Genomic DNA, 24,132 nt, shown 5'->3' with positions numbered 1-24,132 from the left:
CTGGCTCGTTGGAAGAGCTATCCACTTAGTCTCATTCCCCTGCCCTTTTAAATTCTTCTTTTTCAAATATTTATCTACTTCCCTTTTAAAAGCTATTTTGGAGTAGGCTTCCACCATTGTTTTGATGATAGAGCATTCCATGTCCTAACAGCCCTTTGTGTAAAAAGAGATTCTCCGAACTTCTCCCTCTGTTCTTGTGGTGATGATCTTAAATTCATGTCCTCTAATTAATGACTCACTAATCAATAGGGGTTTTGCTGAGAGAAATCTCCATATGCATATGTAACAGGAAAAAATCTGAACAGTGACAACAGTTTTTCACTCCAAAACACTTCAAAACTTTGAGAATTTTAAATTAAAAGTTTAAATAAGGCCAGTGATCTCCTGTACTAGTTCTGATTGCCTAAGGGGGTCGGAGAGGAATTTCCCAGATTGGGCTGGGGAGCAATGTTCCCTCTAATTTTTGGGGGGGCTACGCAGCCAATTCAAAAATCCATGCTCGCGTGGTTTTTGCATTTAAAAGCCTGCAAGCCGGCTGCACGGGAGCTCCAGACAGCTGTGTGATCACGCAGCTTAAAGGGAGCATTGGTGGGGAGTGTATGTTGTGATGCACAAGACATCGCAGTTGTCTGGGACAGGCTGCATGGACCAGAGGGTCCTTTCCTGTCTGTCATTGTTTGTATGCAAGTTTGGACTGCTTTACATCACAACATTGTGCGTAGATCCTAAACAAACCGCATTATGCACCTAGACAAAACAATGTCAGCACCCACAGTAGAGGCTGCGCCTGTGCTGCTGCACTCGTCCAATTCGTATTTGCTTTTTCTTCATTTCCCACTTTTGCTTTGCCTTTTAAAATCTTTCCCTTAGATTCCAGGATCTTCCCTCGCTCCAAATGATCACTGTACCATTATCTATTGCTTACTACTCATTCATGGAAAAGCAGTCTCAAATCTCCAGGGATGCAAGTCCCCATAACTCTCTTAGCTGCAGGGTCCAATATGAAATGAGTTTGGTGCAGTGTCAGCCCACCTCAAAGTGGACACCAGCATGTGGCACTAAACTACATGTAATTTTGCAATGCTTAGAGATTGAGAGATGCACCATGTTGGACTGGCGCAGTAGGGGTGCTCTATTGCGTTTGGACCCCATGGGCTGAGTAGTGGGAGCTTTACTCTGCACCCTAGCTGTGTGATACCTGATTTGGAAGTGGTTAATCCTGGCTCTTGATAGCAAAATTGGAAACATATTTGGTTCCCTAGTGTAGACATCCCACATCCTGAATACAAATTTTCATCACACAAAATATAAGTTAAAAAAAAATTGAAATACAGGACAACTTTCCAACAATCTGTACTTCAAGAGAAAGTGCATTTCTATCTTGTATATTCTAGGGAATGTGTGTGGTTGGGGAGGATACATAGAAGTTAGGAGCAGGAGTAGGCCATTCGGCCCTTCGAGCCTGCTCCGCCATTCAATGCGATCATGGCTGATCATCCAAATTAAGTACCCGGTCCCTGCTTTCTCCCCATACCCCTTGATCCCTTTAGCCTTAAGAAATATATCCAACTCCTTCTTGAATATATTTAATGAATTGGCCTCTACTGCCTTCTGTGGTAGAGAATTCCACAGGTTCACCACTCTCTGGGTGAAGAAATTCCTCCTCATCTCTGTCCTAATGACCTACCCCTTATCCTTAGACTGTGACCCCTGGTTCTGGACTCCCCGACCATCGGGAACATCCTTCCTGCATCTAGTCTGTCCAGTCCTGTCAGAATTTTATAAGTTTCAATGAGATCCCCTCTCATTCTTCTAAACTCCAGCGAGTACAAGCCCAATTGACCCAATCTCTCCTCATACGTCATTCCTGCCATCCCAGGTATCAGTCTGGTAAATCTTCGCTGAACTCCTTCCATGGCAAGAACTTCCTTCCTCAGATAAGGTGACCAAAACTGCACACAATACTCAAGGTGTGGTCTCACCAAGGCCCTGTACAGCTGCAGCAAGACATCCTTGTTCCTGTACTCGAACCCTCTCGCTACGAAGGCCAACATACCATTTGCCTTCTTAACCGCCTGCTGCACCTGCATGCTTACCTTCAGCGACTGGTGCACAAGGACACCCAGGTCTCATTGCACTTCCCCTTCTCCCAATCTATTGCCATTCAGATAATAATCTGCCTTCCTGTTTTTACCACCAAAGTGGATAACCTCACATTTAACCACGTTATATTGCATCTGCCACGCTTCTGCCCAATCACCCAACCTGTCCAAATCATCCTGGAGTTTCTCGGCATCCTCCTCACAGCACACACGCCCACCCAGGTTTGTGTCGTCTGCAAATTTGGAGATATTACATCTAGTTCCCTTGTCTAGATCATTAATATATATTGTGATAGCTGGGGTCCAAGGACCGATTCCTGCGGTACCCCACTAGTCACTGCCTGCGACTCGGAAAAAGACCCGTTTATTCCAACTCTTTGCTTTCTGTCTGCCAACCAATTCTCTATCCAAGTCAATATACCTTGCCCCCAATCCCATGTGCCTTAACTTTACACGCTAATCTCTTATGCGGGACCTTATCGAAAGCCTTCTGAAAGTCCAAATACGCCACATCCACTGGTTCTCCCTTATCTATTTTACCAGTTACATCCTCAAAAAGTTCCAGTAGATTAGTCAAGCACGATTTACCTTTTGTAAATCCATGTTGACTTTGTCCGATCCTGTCACTGTTTTCCAAGTGCTCTGCTATTGCATCTTTAATAATGGACTCTAGCATTTTCCCCACTACCGGTGTCAGGCTTACCGGTCTGTAATTCCGGATTTTCTCTCTACCACCTTTTTTGAACAGTGGGGTAACATTAGCTACCCTCTAATCCATGGGTACTGTTCCAGATTCCATCGAATGTTGGAAGATGATCAGCAATGCATCTACTATTTCTAGGGCCACTTCCTTAAGTACCCTAGGATGTAGATTATCAGGCCCTGGGGATTTATCGGCCTTCAATCCCATCAATTTCCCGAACACCATTTCCCTACAAATACTGATTTCACAGAATCACAGAAACCCCACAGTGCAGATAGAGGCCATTTCGGCCCATCGAGCCTACACCGACACATATCCCACCCGATCCCCGTAACCCCTACACCAACACATATCCCACCCTATCCCCGTAACCCCATGTATTTAATCCCCCTAACACTAAGGGTCAATTTATCATAGCCAATCAACCTAACCCGCACATCTTTGGACTGTGGGAGGAAACCGGAGCACCCGGAGAAAACCCACGCAAACACGGGGAGAATGTGCAAACTCCACACAGACAGTCGCCCGAGGCCGGATTCGAACCCGGGTCCCTGGCGCTGTGAGGCAACAGTGCTAACCACTATGCTTTCTTTCAGTTCCTCCCTTTCATCAGACCCTATGTTCCCCGACATCTCTGGGAGGTTATTTGTGTCCTCCTTTGTGAAGACAGAACCAAAATATGTATTTAATTGGTCAGCCATTTCTTTGTTCCCCATTATAAATTCCCCTGATTCTGACTGCAAGGGACCTACGCTTGACTTCACCAATCTTTTTCTCTTCACATATCTATAAAAGCTTTTACAGTCCGTTTTTATGTTCCCTGCAAGCTTACTCTCATATTCTATTTTCCCCTTCTTAATTAATCCCTTTGTCCTCCTTTGTTGAATCCTAAACTGCTCCCAATCCTCAGGTTTACTGCTTTTTCTGGCCAATTTATATGTCCTCTCCTTGGATCTTATGCTATCCCTAATTTCCCTTGTTAGCCACGGTTGAGTCACCTTTTTTGTTTTATTTTTATGCCAAACTGGGATGATCAAATTCTGTAGTTCATCCATGCGGTCTTTGAATGTTTGCCATTGCCTATCCACCGTCAATCCTTTGAGTGACATTCCCCAATCAATCCTACCCAACTCGCGCCTCAGACCATCCTAGTTTCCTTTATTTAATTTCAGGACCCTAGTCTCTGAGTCAACTACTTTATTCTCCATCTTAATGGAGAATTCGATCATATTATGATCGCTCCGACCCAAGGGGCCTCGTACAACAAGACTGCTAATTAATCCTTTCTCGTTACATAATACCAAGTCTAAGATGGCCTGATCTCTGGTTGGTTCCTCGACATAATTGGTCCAGGAAACCATCCCGTAAACACTCCAGGAATTCCTCCGCCACAGTATTGTTACTAATTTGGTTAGCCCAATCTATATGTAGATTAAAGTCACCCATGATGACTGCTGTGCCCTTATTGCACGCTTCTCTAATTTCCCTTTTAATGCTATCCCCAACCTCCGCATTACTGTTTGGAGGTCTATATACCACTCCCACTAACGTTTTCTGCCCCTTGGTATTTCTCAGTTCTACCCATACAGATTCCACATCATCAGAGCTAATATCCTTCTTTACAATTGTGTTAATCCCTTCTTTAACCAACAATGCTACCCCACCTCCCTTTCCTTTTTGCCTATCTTTCCTGAATATTGAATACCCCTGGATGTTGAGTTCCCAGCCTTGGCCACCCTGGAGCCATCTTTCCGTAATCACAATCAAATCATATTCGGTTACCTCTATTTGCGCAGCTAATTCATCCACCTTATTACGAATGCTCCTCGCATTAAGACACAAAGCCTTCAGGCTTGTTTTTTTAACGCTCTTAGACCTATTAGAATTATTATTTACTGTGGCCATGTTTGATTTAAACCGTTGATTTCTCTGACTGCCTCTTTTGTTTTTCTCCTTCCTATCTTTTGCTTTTATCCTGGTTTCCCTTTCCTCTGTCCCCCTGCTCAGGCTCTCAACCCCCTGCCATTTTAGTTTAAACCCTCCCCCAGAGCACTAGCAAATACTCCCCCTAGGACATTGGTCCCAGCCCTGCCCAAGTGCAAACCGTCCGGTTTGAACTGGTCCCACCTCCCCCAGAACCGGTTCCAATGTCCCAGGAATTTGAATCCCTCCCCCTCGCACCATTCCTCTAGCCACGTATTCATCTGAAATATCCTTCTATTTCTACTCTTGACTAGCACGTGGCATTCTGAGATTACTACCTTTGAGGTCCTATTTTTAAATTTACCTCCTAACTCCCTATATTCAGCTTTTAGGACCTCATCCCGTTTTTTACCTAGATCATTGAAGAGGGAGTCCCTCTTCAAATCATTTAAAGATTCCCCGTCACTGAATGGCATCGTCACACCCATTACCACTTGCTATTGAATGGCAGAGTTTGTTGTGTAAAACAAGCTGAACTACATTTATAGAGCAGTCAGGAGTCTTTATTTTCCTCTTCCAAAATTCTCTTCCTCCCCTGCTTCTGTCACTCGCTGCCGGGCTGGTCTCTAAGTAACCCTCGACTCGATTAATCCACAAAAATTAAGTACATTTCTACATCACAGTGGCATTATTTTTTAATATATCGAAGGAACTTGTTATGAAATGCTGCTGATGGTTGCAGTGGAGTCATCATTTCTGCACATCCCGTGGATGTTGTAAGTGTCTCAGCATGATCTCCATCAAACCTCGAAGCAGTAGCTTGAAAGAGACCCAGCCCTCAGGAAAGCCAGTCTTATGCCAAAACCAATTGCCAAAAGAATTGGAATGATGGGCCCAATTTAATATATCTACCAGCATCTCTCTCGGTGTTGCTCACGGTAGGTCAAGTGATATTCTATTTCATAAAGACAGGATGTTATACCATGAAATACAGATTATATTATTCTCTTGAAGCTGTGTCTCTACAGACTTATTGCTGGGCGAGATCAGATTATAATTACTTTTCAGGTTACATGCCAGAGTAAATAAGAAGAAACTGTTTCCAGTGGCAGAAGGGCCAGTAACCAGAGGACACAAATGTAAGATATTTGGCAAAAGAAGCAGAGGAGAGATGAGGAGAATTTTTTTTATTACGCAGCGAGTTGTTATGATCTGGAATGCACTGCCCGAAAGTGCGGTGGAAGGAGATTCAATAGTAACTTTCAAAAGGGAATTGGATAAATACTTGAAGGAGAAAAATTTGGTGGGCTATGGGGAAAGAGCAGGGGAGTGGGACTGATTAGATAGCTCGTTTCAAAGAGCCGACACAGGCACAATGGGCCGAAGGGCCTCCTTCTGTGCTGTATGATTCTATTCTAGGATTGTATAAGAACCCTTCCTTTTTTTGAAAAAAGGTGTGATTGGTAAGGTCAGTCAGGGGTTACAGACATTCTGGCTCCTGTGTCAGTTAAGGCATTTTCAATTACTGGGAGACTTGGTACATTCCAAATTTTGCAAGTGAGCAATCTAAAAGGGTAGGTTTGTGGAAATTTGAAGCTGTTTAAGGCTCCGGTTTTAGCATTTTCGTTCTGTCCGTAGAGCCCAGCAGAAGTGTAGGGGAGGGGGAAATGCGGGCTGTTTTTCAGTGCTATCATTTTTTTTTTTTAACTTCAAAAAAATCCAAAGTAAAAACTTGTCCCATTATAAAAGCAGCATTGTTCTTGAATTCCCTAATTTTTTATTTGAGGGAAAAGAGGAAGAGACAAAGAAACGATCCTGGATTGATGCACGCTATCTGTATTTGCTACCCCTTCTGCTAAACCAGGCGATGAATAAATAACAACCTCCATGTGAAGGCCATAGAGAGTCATATAATATGAGAATTTACACATTAAACTGGTAGCTTTATGCTAATAAACAATCCACTCTTCCTCTACTGGAAACAAGTACGGAAACAAGCCAAGCTGAACTTTGTATTAAAGTACTGCTGCACAATTAGGGTTGCCCACTCTGGTTGGGCAGATTCCTGGAGGTTTCAGCACATGACCTCCTACCTCCAACCACCCTGCCCCCACACTCCTGCCATTGGTTGTCCAACACCTCCATCCTCAGGGTGCCCAGCCTTCCCGTGCCAATTGCAATTAAACAGGCTGTTCATTACTCGATTGAATGATTTTTGACTGTGAGTGAAACAGCTTTTTTCCCCCCAATCTCCAATAGTATTAGAACTAATGAATGAAAGTGTTCAAAAGAAAGAAAAAAACCCCACACATTTTGTTTTAATGCCTCTATGATTTTTGATCGTAGCAATCTCCTGGAGATTCATCTTTAATTCCTGGAGACTCCAGTACCATCCTGCAGGGTTGTCAACCCTATGCATGATCATCTAAAGCCAGATCAATTAATAAATAATGCACATTTAACCACCCATTAAATTCAAGGACAATGAGAAACCATAGTCAGAAAAATGGCAACATTATTTTTTTTTAAGTAATACATTGGGGAAGAATGTAGTTTCATTCCAGAGGTCTTGTGAATTGTCTCCATCATTTACTCATTGCCACCCCGTGCTTTCCGCCCAATAGGTAGTCGAAAAGAAACAGATTGTAGTTGGATGGTTAAGATCCACAACCTATAAGGACATTTACATAGAATTACGTAGAGTCTACAGCACAAGGCCCAACTGGTCCATGCCGACGTTTATGTTCTACATGAGCCTCCTCCTCCGCTCTTCATCTAACCCTGCCAGCGTAAACTTCTACTCAGTTCTCAGTTAAAGAGAAGTCTTCCCATCCTTTATAAATGTGCCAGATTTCCCCGAGCAGAGTGCCACCCTTATCCTACATCATAGCTGAAAATGATCAAACATGTAGCAGGACAACTGGACCGTTAGTTCCATCAAGGGATTGAACCTGTCACCCACAGAGGCCTACAGCTGCATCCGTCCCTGCTTCCGCACAAATTATTCTGAACTACCAAAAAAAGGAAAGGGAACGAGCTCGAGGGGCCTAGCCATGGATTCATAATCCTTTCTGAGCATTCACACAGGTGGCCCGGGCTGTGGAGTGGAGATGTGTACATCCCCCTGGAAGTATCTCAGGAAGACAAGCATTCCTTCCCTGTCCAGTCCTGGTTCTGTCTCAGCCTGTGCCATCAAGGGCCTGCAGTAAATATTAGTGTACATCTTCAAAGAAATGATTCCAGATTTTGAAGAGGCTGCGATACACTGTTAACAATGAGCTCTTCAGATTTTTTAATTTTGAGTTGACAAGAGGAGAGGATGGGGGTGCAGATTTGGAGGGAATCATGTTGGTTTTTAATACTGTATGATACAGTGACACCAATATGTATGGGTACCTAGCTCCATTTCTCACATATTTAGATGCCCTATGCTGTAAATGTACTCCTGGCATCTTCAACGACCATACCTTAATGTACTTGCCTGAAATGTAAAGTCATCACTAACTGCACCTCCTGAGCGTGACCTCTCGAGAATCTGATTCGATTGCAGAACTGACACATCTTTCTGCTGCTCTGCCTACATATAGAAGCTGTACCAACAGGACCACATAAGGGTTTTTTAGTATCTGCAACTAGCCAGTCACGTCAGCCAGGGGAAATAAAATTCCAGAATAATGTTTCAATCTATTAAAGACAATTCTAAGTGCTGCTCTGTGAGAGGGGTTTCTGCACACATGAGCACAACCATCGTCATTGGCAACAAGTCTGCAGTGCTCTCTAGAGGCACCCCTCGCCCACTCAGCTCAGATCGACACAAGGGCCACTGATGAAATCTGGAAACATTACATTTCCTTTCCATTTAGTGGGATTTTTAAAAACAAAGATCAAAAACGCTCAGCTCAACAGTTAAAATGCATCAACAAATTCACTGAACCGAATGGTGGGAGTTCAAATAAAAGACACCTGACAAGTGAGCCAAAAAAACAGAAAATCTGAGGCTTTGCAGGCTCATAAGGTCAAGGTATAAAGGTCAAAGGGCAGAATATCGCCCTTAAAAGATATACGGCAAATAAGGTTTCGCGAGATTAAACAAAAGGGAAAAGGTTGGTCTCCCAACCTTTTCTCTTATCTGCCATTCCTGGATTTCCCCCAGATCATTCCCCCCCATGACCCTAGGGGGGCTGTCTGCAGGTATTAACAGATCTTTAATGAAACACCATTCATGTATTTTGAAGTCTAATTTATCTGCAAAGGTGAATCCCCAAATCAGTGTTTTTTTTAAAACTGCATAATGCTTGTAAGCTACAGAGAGAAAAATAATTCTAGCATTGAAATATGGATTGTGCCAAGTGAACATTTACATGGCAAGGGAAAGATACTGAATGTCATCTCACCTGGACAGTGGCCAGTCGGGTTCATCGCGTTACATAACCCGATATCTGCGCCCAGTGCTAATGGAATAACTGCAGTTTGCCTTTCAGATAATGAAGGGGATTTTTTTTCCTTCTAAAGGATGTCAAGAACGAGGACATTTCAGCAATGTGTGCTTTGAAAGCCTACGCGTAAATACGGATCACCAATTTCAGCAGCCCATTCCTCCCCACCCATCCACCCCCTTTCCTGAAAAGAAGCTACATTTTCTGGTAGACCCAATAACCAGAGGCGTCTGTTTTATTGAAAAAAGAAACCAATGATTTCATTTACAGAATCCCTGTCCCCTATTTCTGCAGCAGTGCGATATTAACTCAGAGTGACACTTGTCCTGTGCATTCCACTTATATTCCTTAGGTGCCGGGCAAGGATGTGGTGAAACATCGGGCAGTTTTCAAAGCCATTTCTCATTTGATTCCGCAGCAGGTCTCAATTCGGTGCAAATGGTCCAAAAATACCAATGAATATAATAAGAGCAAGACAGTCATATCACACACACACACACACACATACAAATGGACAAACCGGGCTAAATGGCTGTAAATACCTTCAGTTGCATAGTTATGGTCACGTAGAAAACTGTTGTTGATTTTGCGGGTGTCAATCTCCTCCTCCATTTACAGTCGGATTACTTGGAGAACTGGAAATGAAGCAGACAGGTATCCACGATCCCATTGCCCTAGTGGGACGGGAGGGAGAGCCTCGCACGGCGCGACATAGTCCAAACCTGTTCAACACGGTCAAAGCCTTCAAAGATGAAAAAAGAGACACGCACAGGGCCGAATAGCTCCTTCCGCAGTCCCAACAGCCCCACTAGCAGGACATGCTACTGGTGTGACCGGCACACTGCGTGTCCTTTTGTTTAATGGCTCTTCTTAATATAATAAAGGAGGGGGGGGGGAAGCTTCAAGCGCAATTTAAAAAAAAATCTCAGACAATTATTCCAGTGCTGTTATAAAGTTGAATTCCGCCTTTTGGCATCAGTCAGCCCAGAGCCCACTCAAGAGGTGCGAGTGCGTGTGAAGCAGGCAGGAATCTGAGAGAGGATTTCAGTATTAAAATTCTGTAGTTACTTCAGGCAGAGAAAATGCGTCAGCACCTCCTATGCTGATCCCCTCTCTCTACAGTGCTGCATGAGACTGCAACTGCTGGGGCCGTATGCTGCATCAGCACAGGCTCCTCCCATACAGCTTGGCAGTGTCCAACCGCATCAGAACCACTCTCTCTCTCTCACACACACACACTGGTTCCAAGCTGCAGTCGGGGGGGGGGGGGGGGGGTGGTGGTGAGAGGGAGAGAGAATTCAATCAAAAGCAACAGACTGGAGGATTGCTAATTCACCGCCATCGCTGCAGAACCTGCTGCCTTAAACTGCCCCCCCCCCCCGTGCCCATGCTGCTGAGCTGGGCTCACAGCGAGCACTCATTAAAAAAAAACATTGCTACTTAATCAGCAGGAGAGCAAAAGAAACCAGGCGGCATTAAGTTGAGGCTATAAACCTCCAACCTAATGGTAGTGAACAAATACCAGGCACTGTCCAGCATTGCAGCAGGTAATAGGATCCCCAGAAGAATAGGTCGCTCAGAAAATGGACAAAGATACAGTTTGCAGGTCACTGAGAATGTAGTTGGACGGGGCATCATGCAGATTTACCAGAATGAAACCGGAGCTAAAAGGGTTAAATTATGGGGACAGGTTGCATAGATTAGACTTGTGTTCCCTTGAGTATAGAAGATTAAGGGGTGATTTAATTGAGGTGTGTAAGATGATTAAAGGATTTGATGGGGTAGTAGATAGAAACTATTTCCTCTGGTAGGGCAGTCAAGAACAAGGGGCATAATCTTAAAATTAGAGCTCGGCCATTCATGGGTGATGTTAGGAAGCACTTCTTCACACAAAGTGTTGTGGAAATCTGGAACTCACACTTGCAAAATGCTGTTGAGGCTTGGGGTCAATTGAGTTAATGGAGTTAAGATACAGATCAGCCATGATCTAATGGAATGGCGGTACAGGCTCGAGGGGCTGAATAGCCTACTCCTGTTCCTATGTTCCAAAGTGACTCTGTGCCGAGGAACTTGGGCAGCCATGTGTGTCAGAAGGACAATACCTACAGGATGGTGAGCTGTCCACTTGGAGCTACAGCAGTGCATATTGTGCAAAGGTTAAAAGAGATACTCAGGTCCACATAGGGTAAAATGACATAGGAGAAATAATACAGGGACCTTAAAAGCCGTATGTATGGGGATTGGCTCAAAAACAGAGAGGATGCAGAGTAATGTATACGTCCAGTGGGAAAAGGAGCGTAGTTCACCAAAACAACTGAGCAGGTAAACAAGTGGTTGGAAGCATGGAGTGGGAACAATGTTACCTTCATAAATAACTGGGAACCCTGCCAGAATAAAAAAGGACTGTGACAGTAGAGCCAGCTATACTTAAACCAAATAGGGTCAAAGTGACTTACGGCCCCTAGTTTTGGTCTCCCCCACAAATGGAAGCATCTTCTCTACGTCTACCCTATCAAACACTTTCATAATCTTAAAAGAGTTCACTCAGGCCACCCCGCAGTCTTTTCTAGAGAAAACTAGGCAAGTGGGAGAGGGGTGGAAGCTGGTCACAGGATCCCATATGAGGCCGACCGTAGGGTAGATGACAGTCAACAGATAGGCTTAGACACAGATAGCCAGGGAAGGGCATATTAACCAGTGACTAAATATAGGCAGATACTGGGGCGTACAAGAGGAGGCAAATCTATAAGATGTATATCCATGTGTGCTAGAAGTTTTAGAAATAAGATGCTGAAACTGGCGTCTGTTACAGCGTTAGGAGCCATGATAACTGTGGACCTCCTGATCAGAATAAGGATGAGGATGATTTGGTTGATACAGACATAGGTAGGATATGCAAGAAGAGGAGTTATTTTAATGGCAGACTTTAATCATCCCAATATAAACTGGAGAAACCCAATTGGTTTAGAGTGAGAGTTTGTAAATATTATGTATGACTGCTTCTTTGTCTAGTGTGCCAAGAGTGCCATAAGAGTCAATACACATCTTGATCTGGTATTTCAGAATAAAGGGTCGCCCTTTTAGAACCGAGATGAGGAGGAATTTCTTCTCTCAGAGGGTCGTAAATCTGTGGAATTCTCTGCCCCAGAGAGCCGTGGAGGCTGGGTCATTAAATACATTTAAGGTGGAGACAGACAGATTTTTACAAGATAAGGGAGTGAAAGGTTATGGGGAGCGGGCAGGGAAGTGGCTTTGAGCCCAAGGTCAGCCATGATCTTATTGAATGGCGGAACAGGCTCGAGGTGCCTATTCATGTTCCTATTTCTTATGTTCTTATTCATAAAAAGCCTAAAAGATGTACATGAAATGGAAGCCATTGTACCCCTGGAGGACAGTGACCACAACAACAACAACTTGCATTTATATAGTGCCTTTAATGTAGTAAAACATCCCAAAGTGCTTCACAGAACTATTCCAATGCACTCCTGGCTGGCTCCCCACATTATACCTAACGTAAACTTGAGGTCATCCAAAACTTGGCTGCCCGTGTCCTAACTTGCACCAAGTCCTGTTCACCCATCACCTCTGTGCTCGCTGACCTACATTGTCTCCCAGTTAAGCAACACCTCGATTTCAAAATTCTCATCCTTGTTTTCAAATCCCTCTATGGCCTCACTCCTCCCTATCTCTGCAATCTCTTCCAGCCCCACAACCACCCCGCCCCGCTCCCCCCCCACAAAGAGATAACTGCACTCCTCTAATTCTGCCCTCTTGAGCATCCCTAATTATAATTGCTCAACCTTTGGTGGCCTTCTGCTGCTTAGGCCCTAAGCTCTGGAATTCCCTGCCTAAACTTCTCCGCCTCTCTATCCTCCTTTAAGATGCTCCTTAAAACCTACCTCTTTGACCATGCTTTTGGTCATCTGCCCTAATTTCTCCTTATGTGGCTTGGTGTCAATTTTTTTGACTTATAATACTCCTGTGAAGCGCCGTGGGATGTTTTACTACGTTAAAGGCGCTATATAAATACAAGTTGTTATGAAACAAAGTTTGACATGAGCCACATAAGGAGATATTAGGACAGGTGACCTTGATCAAAGATGTAGGTTTTAAGGAGTGTTTTAAAAGAGAGAGCGGTAGAGGCGGTGAGGTTTAAGGAGGGAATTCCAAAGTTAAGAGTCTAGGCAGCTGAAGGCAATGGAGGAGCGATTAAAATCGAGGGTGCGCAAGAGGCCAGATTTGGAGGAGTGCAGGGATCTTGGGAGGTTGTAGGGCTGGAGGAAATTACTACAAACTATATAGGCCGATCTCACTAGCAAATTTAATAGTTTTTGGGTGGGACGTTGAGCTCACAGACACATCTCTATTTCCGTGATACGCATATTGACAGGAATGAGCCCATGGCCAGGTTTCCATGCCAGCTGTGAAAGTGCAGTGAGACTGTCAGCTCTGTTTAATTTGCATGTTGTATGCAGGGCTAATGTCTCCCTCTCATTTCTTAGAGGCTGTCATGAAAATAGTCTTTTACTTGATACGACTGTCTGTTTAATGAGTGAGCAAAACTATTCCTTTTATCTGCTACTCATTGAAAACTGAAAGAAAAATTGCAACAAATAATGGCTCGGAAAATATCTCTATCGCCTAAGTCTCTGTGCGCCTCCTTATCACTCAGACTTGTTCTAGTTTCACTTGATTTTGTCAGGGATGTTGGTGCTGGGGAACGGAATATTTTCCATTTCAGGCACTTAGTCTTACATGAAATGCAACCCAGGTCAGGCAGAGTTACCCTCTGACAATTTGACAATGTTCAGCTCTATTCACAACTCCTCCAATAATGAAGCAGTCCATGCCAGCTTACACCAGAACCTGGGTAACAATCAGGCTTGGGCTGACAAGTGCTGGGCAATGGCCATCGCCAACAAGAAAAAACCTCAGCCACCTCCCCCTGGACTTTGATGGTACTTAATATGCTATTACATGCTTGTTTAAGAGAGGCTGAGTACACTGTGTTGAGTGGCTCACCTCCTGATCCTGTAATAGCCTCTCCACTATCTACAAGGCTCAAGTAAGGAGTGTTTTTCTTTATTCATACATGGGATGTGGGTGTCACCGGCAAGGCCAGCATTTGTTGCCCATCCAGAATTTCCTTCAAGAAGGTAGAGCCGCTTTCTTGAGTAAGTGGCATTTCAGAGGGCAGTTAAGAGTCAACCACATTGCTGTGGGTCTGGAGTCACATGTAGGCCAGACCGGGTGAGAACGGCAGATTTCCTTCCCTAAAGGACATTAGTGAACCAGATGGGTTTTACAACAATCCGGTAGTTTCATGGTCAACATTACTGATATTAGCTTTTTATTCCAGATTTATTTAATTAATTGAATTTAAATTCTCCAGTTGCCATGGTGAAATTTTGAACTCATGCCTCTGGATCATTAGTCCAGGCCTCTGGATTACTCGTCCAGTAACATAACCACTATCCTGCCGAGTGTGATGGAATATCACCACTCACCCAGATGATGCAGCTGCAACAACATTCAAGAAGCTCAATGTCATCCAAGGTAGAGCAGTCCATGTCATCAGCACTCTTGCCACTGGACTCGATATCCACCTGCAGGATTATCTACAGGGTGCATTGCAGCAACTCACCGGGTCTACCTCGCCAGCACTTCCCATCCAGACCCCACGACCCGCACTACCGAGAAGGGCACGAGCCGCACCATCATGGGAACACACTCAGAACAAGCCCTGCAGAGGATCAAGGCAGCAAGTCCACCAGCACTTTCTCAAAGCAATAAGGGATGGACAATAAATGTCGCCTCGCCAGCGTCACCCACATCTGGAGTATTTTAAACTGTGGGTTGCTGAGGAAGCCGCCCACTTCATGACAGTTATCTTCTTGATCACTTTGGTGGATGGGGAAGAAATATCAATACTTGACCTGATTGCTTCAGGGACATGACCAGGCCGAACTCTGAAATTCAGAGAAAAGTGTTGAGAAAGAAGCCTGCACCCAAAACATTAATCCTTCTGCTCTCTCGCCCCCCAATGTTGCCTGCCCTGCTGAGGGGGGTTTCAGCATTTCCTGTCTTTGTTTCATATTTCCAACATCTGCAGTTTTTTTTTGCTTTTTTTTTCTTTGTTCTAAAGTTCAGGCTCTTGATTCACTGGAAAACAATCAGAGACCGATCTCAGATTTTGAATGGAGCGGACTCACGTGAGGGCAGGAGTAAGATTTTAAAACTGTAAATCAGAAAATAGGTAAAATAAAAGCCAAAATAGGGAGAGAGAGATTGGAGAATGGGATAGGAAACAATTATAGAATCATAAAGCACACAAGGAGGCCATTCTGCTCATTGTGCTTGTGCCGGCTCTTTGAAAGTCCTATCCGATTACTCCCACTCCCCTGCTCTTTCCCCATAGCCCTGCAAATTTCTTCCTTTTCAAGTATATATCAATTCCCTTTTGAAAGTTACTGTTTAACCTGCTTCCACCACACATTCAGGTAGTGAATTCCAAATCAGGACAACTCGCTGCGTAAAAAGAAAGTTCTCCTCATCTCCTCACTGGCTGTTTTGTCAATTATCTTAAATCTGGGTCCTCTGGTTACTGATCCTCCTGCCAGTGGAAACAGTTTCTCCCTATCCACTCTATCAAAACCCTTCATAATTTTCAACAGCTCTATTAAATCTTCCCTTAACCTTCTCTGCTCGAAGGAGAATGATCCCAGAAGGTAGATTATTTTTTAAATGGCTGCCTTTAAACAAGTATATAATAGCGTATTATTCAAATATTACAGCGATAAATCGACTCTTGACATCTGAATAGTGCTTTATTACTGTAATATTAGCAGATATTTCAGTAGGTGCAGGAACCAAAATTTCCAGAGAAAATGGCTGGCTCTGGAAGCACGGTATTACCTCGAGTTGCTGAAAGCCGAAGGCGTAATTTTCTTTTGGGCAGCGTCGTCAGATCATTGAGAATAATTTAAAAATCAGATCAAGGGCCATATAAAATGATCAAGCTGCCAAATTGGGCCTGCCAGCCTTGTACTGTGTAACCCTGCTCTAACTTAACCTTGGAGCAGACAGAAAAATTACAGTCTCACCTGATAATACAGCCCGAAGGCATTTGCAGCCTGCTTATCCTTCACCTACGACCCGATGCAGGCTTGCTGCTCCATATGCCTTTGGGCCTCCGCGTTGAATGAGCTGGTACTCTGTTTTTCCTGCCCTTTTCCTGCTCTCCAGCAAAGGAAGGCAAGGAAATAATCTCAGGAGACAGTGGGAATCTCATCTCCCATACAGTCTGTGAAAGGGCCCTACTAAAATAGAACTAAATTTAATGCAACTAGCACATGTGCAGATGCTTTTCTTTTGCCTCTTCCTGTATGGCGATGTCTGGCGGCCTTGTCAACTGCCCAGAGCCCGCCAAGTGGAGCTTTGCAGGTGTCAGCTGTGGCTCACTTGGTCGCACTTTCACCTTCGAGTCAGAAGGTTGTGGGTTTGAGTCACACTCCAGAGACTTGAGCGCAAAATTGAGGCTGACACTCCAGCAGTACGGAGGGAGTGCAGCACTGTCGGAGGTGCCATCTTTTAGATGGGACAGTAAACCGAGACCCCATCTGCCCTAGGCAGGCGGACATAGAAAATCCCAGAGCACTATTCTGAAGAACAGCAGGGAGTTCTCCCCGGTGTCCTGTCCATTATTTATCCCTCAACCAACATCACTAGAACAGATTATCAGGTCATTATCAAATCTAACAGATGACCCTCCAATTCCCTCAGCTTCACTTGGAGAGACTCCCACGGACGCTGTGTCAGGCTTTCCTTTGAGAATCACAAGTGGTGGCAATGGTGCTGAAATGGTAATGAACAAAGTGAAAGTCTGGTTAGCAAATAAGGATTTATGAAGAAGCCAGTTTGCAGAATGGTCACTACAATGGCCTGTGAATCCAATGGTTTCACTTTCCTGTTGATCCCTTCTCTTTCTCCCGCAGGAGGTTAAAATCAACGAGGTAGAGCTGGTGATAGTTTGGATAGTACACGATCAGTAGAAGGAATAAGTTTGATGGAAGGAACAACCTTTTATCATTCCATGCTTTCTTGTTTTCTTATGTCTTTCTCTCTCTTCCTCTCAACCTGCCCTGCTGGATGGCAATAAAATCCACCAATCACACAACTTGCACCATCTCCCTACTGGGCCAATAGGCAAAATATATGTCTGACTGTGGAAGGGAAAGCAGAGCCATGAGTAACAAAACAAAAGCTGAGAGAGAATTGAGTCTCTCATATTATTCGACCCATGAGTCTCCATTAATATTGGAAACATTCGCCTACCCTAAATGTGTTACACACTTCGAATTTGTGGGATTACGTATATAAAACAAGGACAGAAAGCCTCTCCTCCGCTTTGATCTATACGGCAGTAATGTTTCAGGGCCACTGCGACTCTGGTAAATGGCCATTCTTCATGTAGCACCCTAAACAATGTCAGCAGTCTATTGGATAAGGGAAGGAGGAAGAAAGGCTGGGCGTCAAAGTTAAGGCTAATCCTGTCCTTGCCCAATGTCCACACATACCAGCACAAAATAGCAATGGAGAGAGAGCGCTCTGGTTGATTAAAGCCTCAGGAAAAGTAGACTAACTGTTGAGCTGCTAAAAACTGAGGGCAGTTTTTGTCAGCACAGACCATGGATTAAACCCCAGGAGTCTCTCTGGTTTGCATGGTGCAACCACACCATACATCCCCTGAGCCAGAGGTGGCCCAAAAGACTGGTTTAAAGTGAAATTCTCACGTCTACAAACATCAGGAGACCTTTTTATGGTAATGAATAAAATGTTCCAAATGTCCTGAGATACCTCAGCGCAGATTGATACGGGTAATAAAATAGGCATTCCCTCTTTAGTTCTGGCTCTGTTGCCAGTGAGCTCCACACAGGATCAATCATCTGATCAAAATCTACATGACTCACTCACCTCATGTCCCAGTACTGGTAAAGCGAGTTTGTTCAAGCAGCAATCTTTTGTCTGCAGCATATAGAATGACTAGACATTGGCTCCATATTGCACCTTTGATCCACAAATCAACCACAGTATAATATAGAACAGTTTCCTAATAATAATTGACAACAATTCCAGTTTACATTTAACAATTCTCATGAACATAGAGCCATAAGCATGATTAAGCTCCTCTGTAAGTAGGTCAGGAACAGGATTAGGGAAGTGCAGACATTTCCCTGGTAAGTAGGTCAACATGTGGTGGAAACGTTGTGATGTTCTTCTACAGCACACAAGAGCCATTTGTCACGATGCGTTTCCCTGTGAAGCACAGCAGGGAGGCACTGACACGACAGCCAAAGCAAGGCAATCTGCTTAGCATGAGAGGCTGGTGCTTGTGGGAAGGAGGTTTCCCGTGGTTACCAACAGACACAGTCAAGCACTGTCAGAAATCCTGCCTGTGTTGAGGACTAAGTAATATTGGCCGACCCTGACAACGGCTCAAGTCAAAGTTCCCGAGGGGGGCGGGGGAAGAGACATTCCTCCCATATAGGACTGACAAATTCTAAATTCAGGGGTTAACATGCATTTTGGAGGCAAACAGCACAAGCTGTTCATCATGATTATCTGATCATGTATCTCGTTGCTGTATGTGGGAGCTTGCTGTGCGTGAATTGGCTGCCGCCTTTTCTATATTACAACAGCGACGACAATTCAATAGTACTTAATTGGCTGTAAAGTGCTTTGGGAGCTCCTGAGGTTGTGATTAGATGTTCTGAACTTTAATGTGTCACTTTGTTCTTGTTTGTCCTTTGAGTGTTCTTCATTGCTTTTAACCTTTAAGAACCTCTCATTTATTTTGCCTTGCTAGCTCTCTCCCCACCTTTGAAAGCCCCTTCCCAATCTTCACCCACCCCCACTCCTTTCTTAGCATCCACAGTTCCACCTGTAAAGGAGTTTAAGAGGTTTTATGTGAAAAGCACCATACAAATCTAAGTTGTCACGTGATCACAATCTTCCCTTTTTTCCCCTCAAGTTGTGAAAATTCCTAATTTGTTCCAAACACAGCACCTGGGGTCTGACCGACAGCATTGACACAACTTCCTTTGGTCTGAGTCCAAAGTCGCCTTTGTCTGCTGGGTTTCTGTGAAATGGGTTTTGACAATCTCAAGCCAGCTCCAACTAGACAAGCATACACAGCAACAACGACTTGCATTTATATGGCTCTCTTTTCCCATTCCCCTACGCCGCCCCATCCGCCATTGAAATTTAGACAGTTTCATCTCCGTCATCTCTCTGCTAATTCCAAGCATTTGCTATCTGCAGAGTAAAACACATTACCTAAGCTCTTGTGATGCCCAGGACAGGATCAGATGCAGCTGTGATGCTTCTCACTGTTGAATAGCCTGCAACACTTTGTCTGGGCCCCAAGACATGAAGAACGGTCACTTAAACAAGGCCAGCTGATGCTTATGGATCTGTACCCGAGTAGGCGTCCACACTTGCAGGAGAGGGGAGAAAGCTGGAGGGACACAGCTGCCCTTCCCAGAGAGATGGAGCAGCAGCTGGAAACATCGACCATCTGAAGACATGGTCAAATTATAGCAGCGAGATGTCACATCACTTTTATTCTTTAGCCTCAAACTCTGGCAAATGTTTTCTGCATTAGCAATTTCCCACTTCAATTAGACCATATCTAAGAGCTTCTCTCTACTGATTTGTTGCAGGGTCAAGTCATGCATTAATAAGTATTCAATCATACTTATTACCAAATGCCAATTTCTGATTCCACATGTATAGGGAAAGCCTATTTCAGTGACATTCTCTCTACCCCATTGAATTTGTGCTAGTTTAGTGAGCCGCCTTTTAAATTTAATGCAAACCAACAAACAAATCATAAGAATCCCATTTCTCCTGAACGTGGGAATTAAAATTCTCTCAGATTGCCAAGTGTCCAATACGCCGTTTCTTCTATTTAATGAAGGGATTATGCGGAGAAAGCTGGAGAATTTCATTTTCATTTTTCTTGCCTTTTCTCCTGAAGATGCCGTTCTCTCGCTGGGATATGGGTCCAGGAGCACCGGCTGGTCTCTGCCACCGCTGAAACCTGCACGGCGAGTGAAGGCGAACTGCTTACTGCAGCCTCGTCAGGTCCTGTCCCTAATGCATACATTTTCCTGCCAAAAATATCAGGAGTCGGAACCCTGGCTGAATTTTTGGTGCATAGTTTAGGAGGTCCGAGGCTGGAAGCTCTTCAAGAGATGAAGAATTATTTTAAAAGCTAGGAAGGAAATGATGAATAATGTATGATTTAACATTAGGCGGGGTGCACAAAGAAAGTTTGCTCGATTTACATGTGGGACGGGTGAGCTGGGACTTTGTAGAAACCTTCCTCAGGAGGTGTATGGATTTTCATAGAGATGCAGACTGCACAGCTTGTGGAGGGAATGAGCTTGATGTGTTCAATGTCCTATTCTTATCCCATGTCTCCTTATATAATGTATGTGACGATTTTAAAATTCACATGCTTGTTGTCAAATCCCTCCATGGCCTCGCCCCTCCCGATCTCTGTAACCTCCTCCAGTCCTACCCTCAGGAGAACGCTGCGTTCCTCCAATTCTGGCATATTGTGCATCCCCGACTTCCTTCGACCCACCATTGGAGGCTGTGTCTTCAACTGTCTCGGCCCTAAGCTCTGGAATTCCCTACTTAAACCTCTCCACCTCCTTTAAGATTTTCCTTAAAACCAACCTTTCCTAATACCTCCTTATGTGGCTTGGTGTCCGCTCCTGTGAAGTGGCTTGGGACATTTTACTACGTTAAAGACGCTATATGAATGCAAGTTGTTGTCGTTGCATCACTTTCGTTCTTGTCTGAAGTCAATATTTGTGTTGTTACATTTAACTAGCTGTAGCCTGAGTTTTGCCACTTCAGTGGCCTCTTCTGCGTTACCTCTTAATGCAGCTCTCTGGAGACCACCCACACCAATTAGCAATGAATCGTGGAAACGCATCTCACGTGACTAGTCATCAGCCAATTATGTGAATATATATAGAATCATAGAATATTTCTGGACAAATATATTCTGAACAAATATTTTGTATCTATCTTCACGGTAGAAGACACTAACAACATCCCAATAATGGATAATCAAGGGCCACAGGGAGGGGGGAACTAATGACAATCACTATCACTAAGGAAATAGTACTTGGTAAAATAATGGGACTAAAAGACGACAAGTCCCCTGGAACAGATGGCCTGCATCCCAGGGTCTTAAAAGAAGTGGCTGCAGAGATAGTGGATGCATTGGTTGCAATATACCAAAATTCCCTGGACTCTGGAGAGGTCCCAGTGGATTGGAAAACCACAAATGTAATACCCCTATTTAAGAAAGGAGGGAGACAGAAAGCGGGAAACTATAGACCAGTTAGCCTAACATCTGTCGTTGGGGAAAATGCTGGAGTCCTTCATTAAGGAAGCAGTAGCAGGGCATTTGGAAAATCATAATGCAGTCAAGCAGAGTCAGCATGGTTTTATGAAAGGGAAATCATGTTTAACAAACTTGCAGGAGTTCTTTAAGGAGGTAACGAGCAGGGTGGACAAAGGTGAACCAGTGGATGTGGTGTATTTGGATTTCCAGAAGGCATTCGATAAGGTGCCACATAAAAGGTTACTGCATAAGATAAGAGCTCACGGAATTGGGGGTAATATATTAGCATGGATAGAGAATTGGCTAAATAACAGAAAGCAGAGTCGGAATAAATGGGTAATTTTCCGGTTGGCAAACGGTAACTAGTGGGGTGCCACAGGGATCGGTGCTGGAGCCTTAACTATTTACATTCTACATTAATGACTTGGATGAAGGGACCGAGTGTAATGTAGCCAAGTTTGCGGATGATACAAAGTTTGGGGGGAAAGCAAGTTGTGCAGAGGACTCAAAGACTCTGCAAAGGGATATAGACAGGCTAAGTGAGTGGGCAAACATTTGGCAAATGGAGTATAATGTGGGAAAGTGTGAGGTTATACACTTTGCAGGAAAAATAAAAAAGCAAATTATTATTTAAATGGAGAGAGATTACAAAATGCTACAGTTCAGAGGGACCTGGGGGTCCTTGTGCATGAAACACAAAAAGTTAGCATGCAGATACAGCAAGTAATCAAAAAGACAAATGGAATGTTGGTCTTTATTTCAAGGGGGTTGGAGTATAAAAGCAGGGAAGTCCTGCTACAACTGTACAAGGTATTAGTGAGAGCACACCTTGAGTACTGCATACAGTTTTGGTTTCCTTATTTGCATTGGAGGCAGTTCAGAAACGATTCACTAGGTTAATTCCAGAGATGAGGGGTTTGACTTATGAGGAAAGGTTGAGCAAGCTGGGCTTATACTCATTGGAATTTAGAAGAATGAGAGGTGATCTTATTGAAACATATAAGATACTGAGGGGGCACGACAAGGTAGATGCAGAGAGGATGTTTCCCCTCGTGGGGAAATCTAGAACGTGGGGGCACAGTTTTAGAATAAAGGGTCGCCCTTTTAGAACGGAGATGAGGAGGAAATTCTTCTCTCAGAGGGTCGTAAATCTGTGGAATTCTCTGCCCCAGAGAGCTGTGGAGGCTGGGTCATTAAATACATTTAAGGTGGAGATAGACAAATTTTTGCAAGCTAAGGGAGTGAAGGGTTATGGGGAACGGACGGAAAAGTGACTTTGAGCCCAAGATCAGCCATGATCTTATTGAATGGCGGAGCAGGCTCGAGGGGCCAAGTGGCCTATTCCGACTCCCATTTCTTATTAGAATCTTACAGTACAGAAGGAGGCCATTCGGCCCATCATGCTTGTGCCGGCTCTCCGACAGCGTTGGCGGGAATTTCAGCGGCAGCAGCGGGGTTATAAAAGGCTCCAAGAGACCAGGTAGGCCTCACAGTGTCGGTGGGAAACTCAGCGGCGGCAGCGGGCTATAAAAGGCTCCAAGAGACCAGGTAGGCCTCAGAGCGTACTAATCTCCAATCTCACACCGAGGGAGAGAAGTAAAAAGTAATCGAAGTGTGACATCACCAGAAAGCAGGTAAGTGATTGGTTGGTGAGTATTTCTCTCTTTTTAAACATCAACTCTGTGGGTTATAGTTTCTAAGCTCTCTGTGGTGTAGCGGGGACAGTTTGTAAACCAGGACCCTTAAATATATCATTTAACTGTAGTGAAATTGGTGGGATTGATTTGATTTAATTTAATTGCAATTAACTAAAGGGTAAGTCATAGCAGGACAGCCCAGTGCCGTGGTATGCTCCTCCTGCGATATGTGGGAACTCAGGGACACTTCCTGTGTCCCTGACAACCATGTGTGCAGGAAGTGTGTCCAGCTGCAGCTACTGGCTGACCGCATTGCGGTGCTGGAGCTGCGACTGGATTCATACTGGACCATTCGCAATGCTGAGGACGTCATGAATAGCACATTTCATCAGTTGGTCACACCGCAGGCAAAGGTTGGACAGGCAGAAAGGGAATGGGTGACCAACAGACACAGTACGAGGCACAGGCAGGTAGTGCAGGGGTCCCCTGTGGACATCCCCCTCTCAAACAGATATACCACTTTGAGTACTGTTGGGGGGGATGGCTTATAAGAGGAAGGCAGCAGCAGCCAACTTCCTGGCACCAGCGGTGGTTCTGCTGCACAGGACGGGAGGGAAAAGAGGGGTAGAGCTATAGTAATGGGGGATTCTATTGTAAGGGGAATAGATAGGCGTTTCTGCGACCGCAAACGAGACTCCGGGATGGTGTGTTGCCTCCCTGGTGCAAGGGTCAAGGATGTCTCAGAGCAGCTGCAGAACATTTTGGTAGGGGAGGGTGAGCAGCCAGTTGTCGTGGTGCATATAGGTACCAACGATATAGGTAAAAAATGGGATGAGGTCCTAAAAGCTGAATATAGGGAGTTAGGAGGTAAATTATAAAATAGGACTTCAAAGGTAGTAATCTCAGG

General features: G+C 44.4%; 1 protein-coding gene across 4 annotated transcripts in view; it reads right to left on the bottom strand.

The window, feature by feature from the left end:
* The window catches only part of LOC147113769 (serine/threonine-protein phosphatase 2A 55 kDa regulatory subunit B beta isoform), a 688,656-nt gene that overhangs the window by 297,260 nt on the left and 367,264 nt on the right, over positions 1–24,132 (bottom strand). Inside the window, exon 1 of one of the 4 annotated variants that reach the window (XM_085995086.1) lies at positions 9,707–10,363. The exons of 2 other annotated variants lie outside the window; for them this stretch is intronic. In XM_085995086.1, coding sequence (XP_085851212.1) covers positions 9,707–9,776 — 70 coding nt within the window. In that variant the 5' untranslated portion in view covers positions 9,777–10,363. Of the gene's footprint in view, positions 1–9,706; positions 10,364–24,132 lie in introns of those variants that run through there. One more of the 4 variants, XM_085995089.1, reaches the window with a different exon arrangement.

The sequence above is a fragment of the Somniosus microcephalus genome, chromosome 8 (assembly GCF_052327205.1).
Source record: "Somniosus microcephalus isolate GS21.2 chromosome 8, FLI_Smic_1.0, whole genome shotgun sequence".
Lineage (NCBI taxonomy): Eukaryota > Metazoa > Chordata > Chondrichthyes > Squaliformes > Somniosidae > Somniosus > Somniosus microcephalus.
Note: the sequence above shows the minus strand (reverse complement) of the source record. Positions and strands in the feature narration are given on the sequence as shown.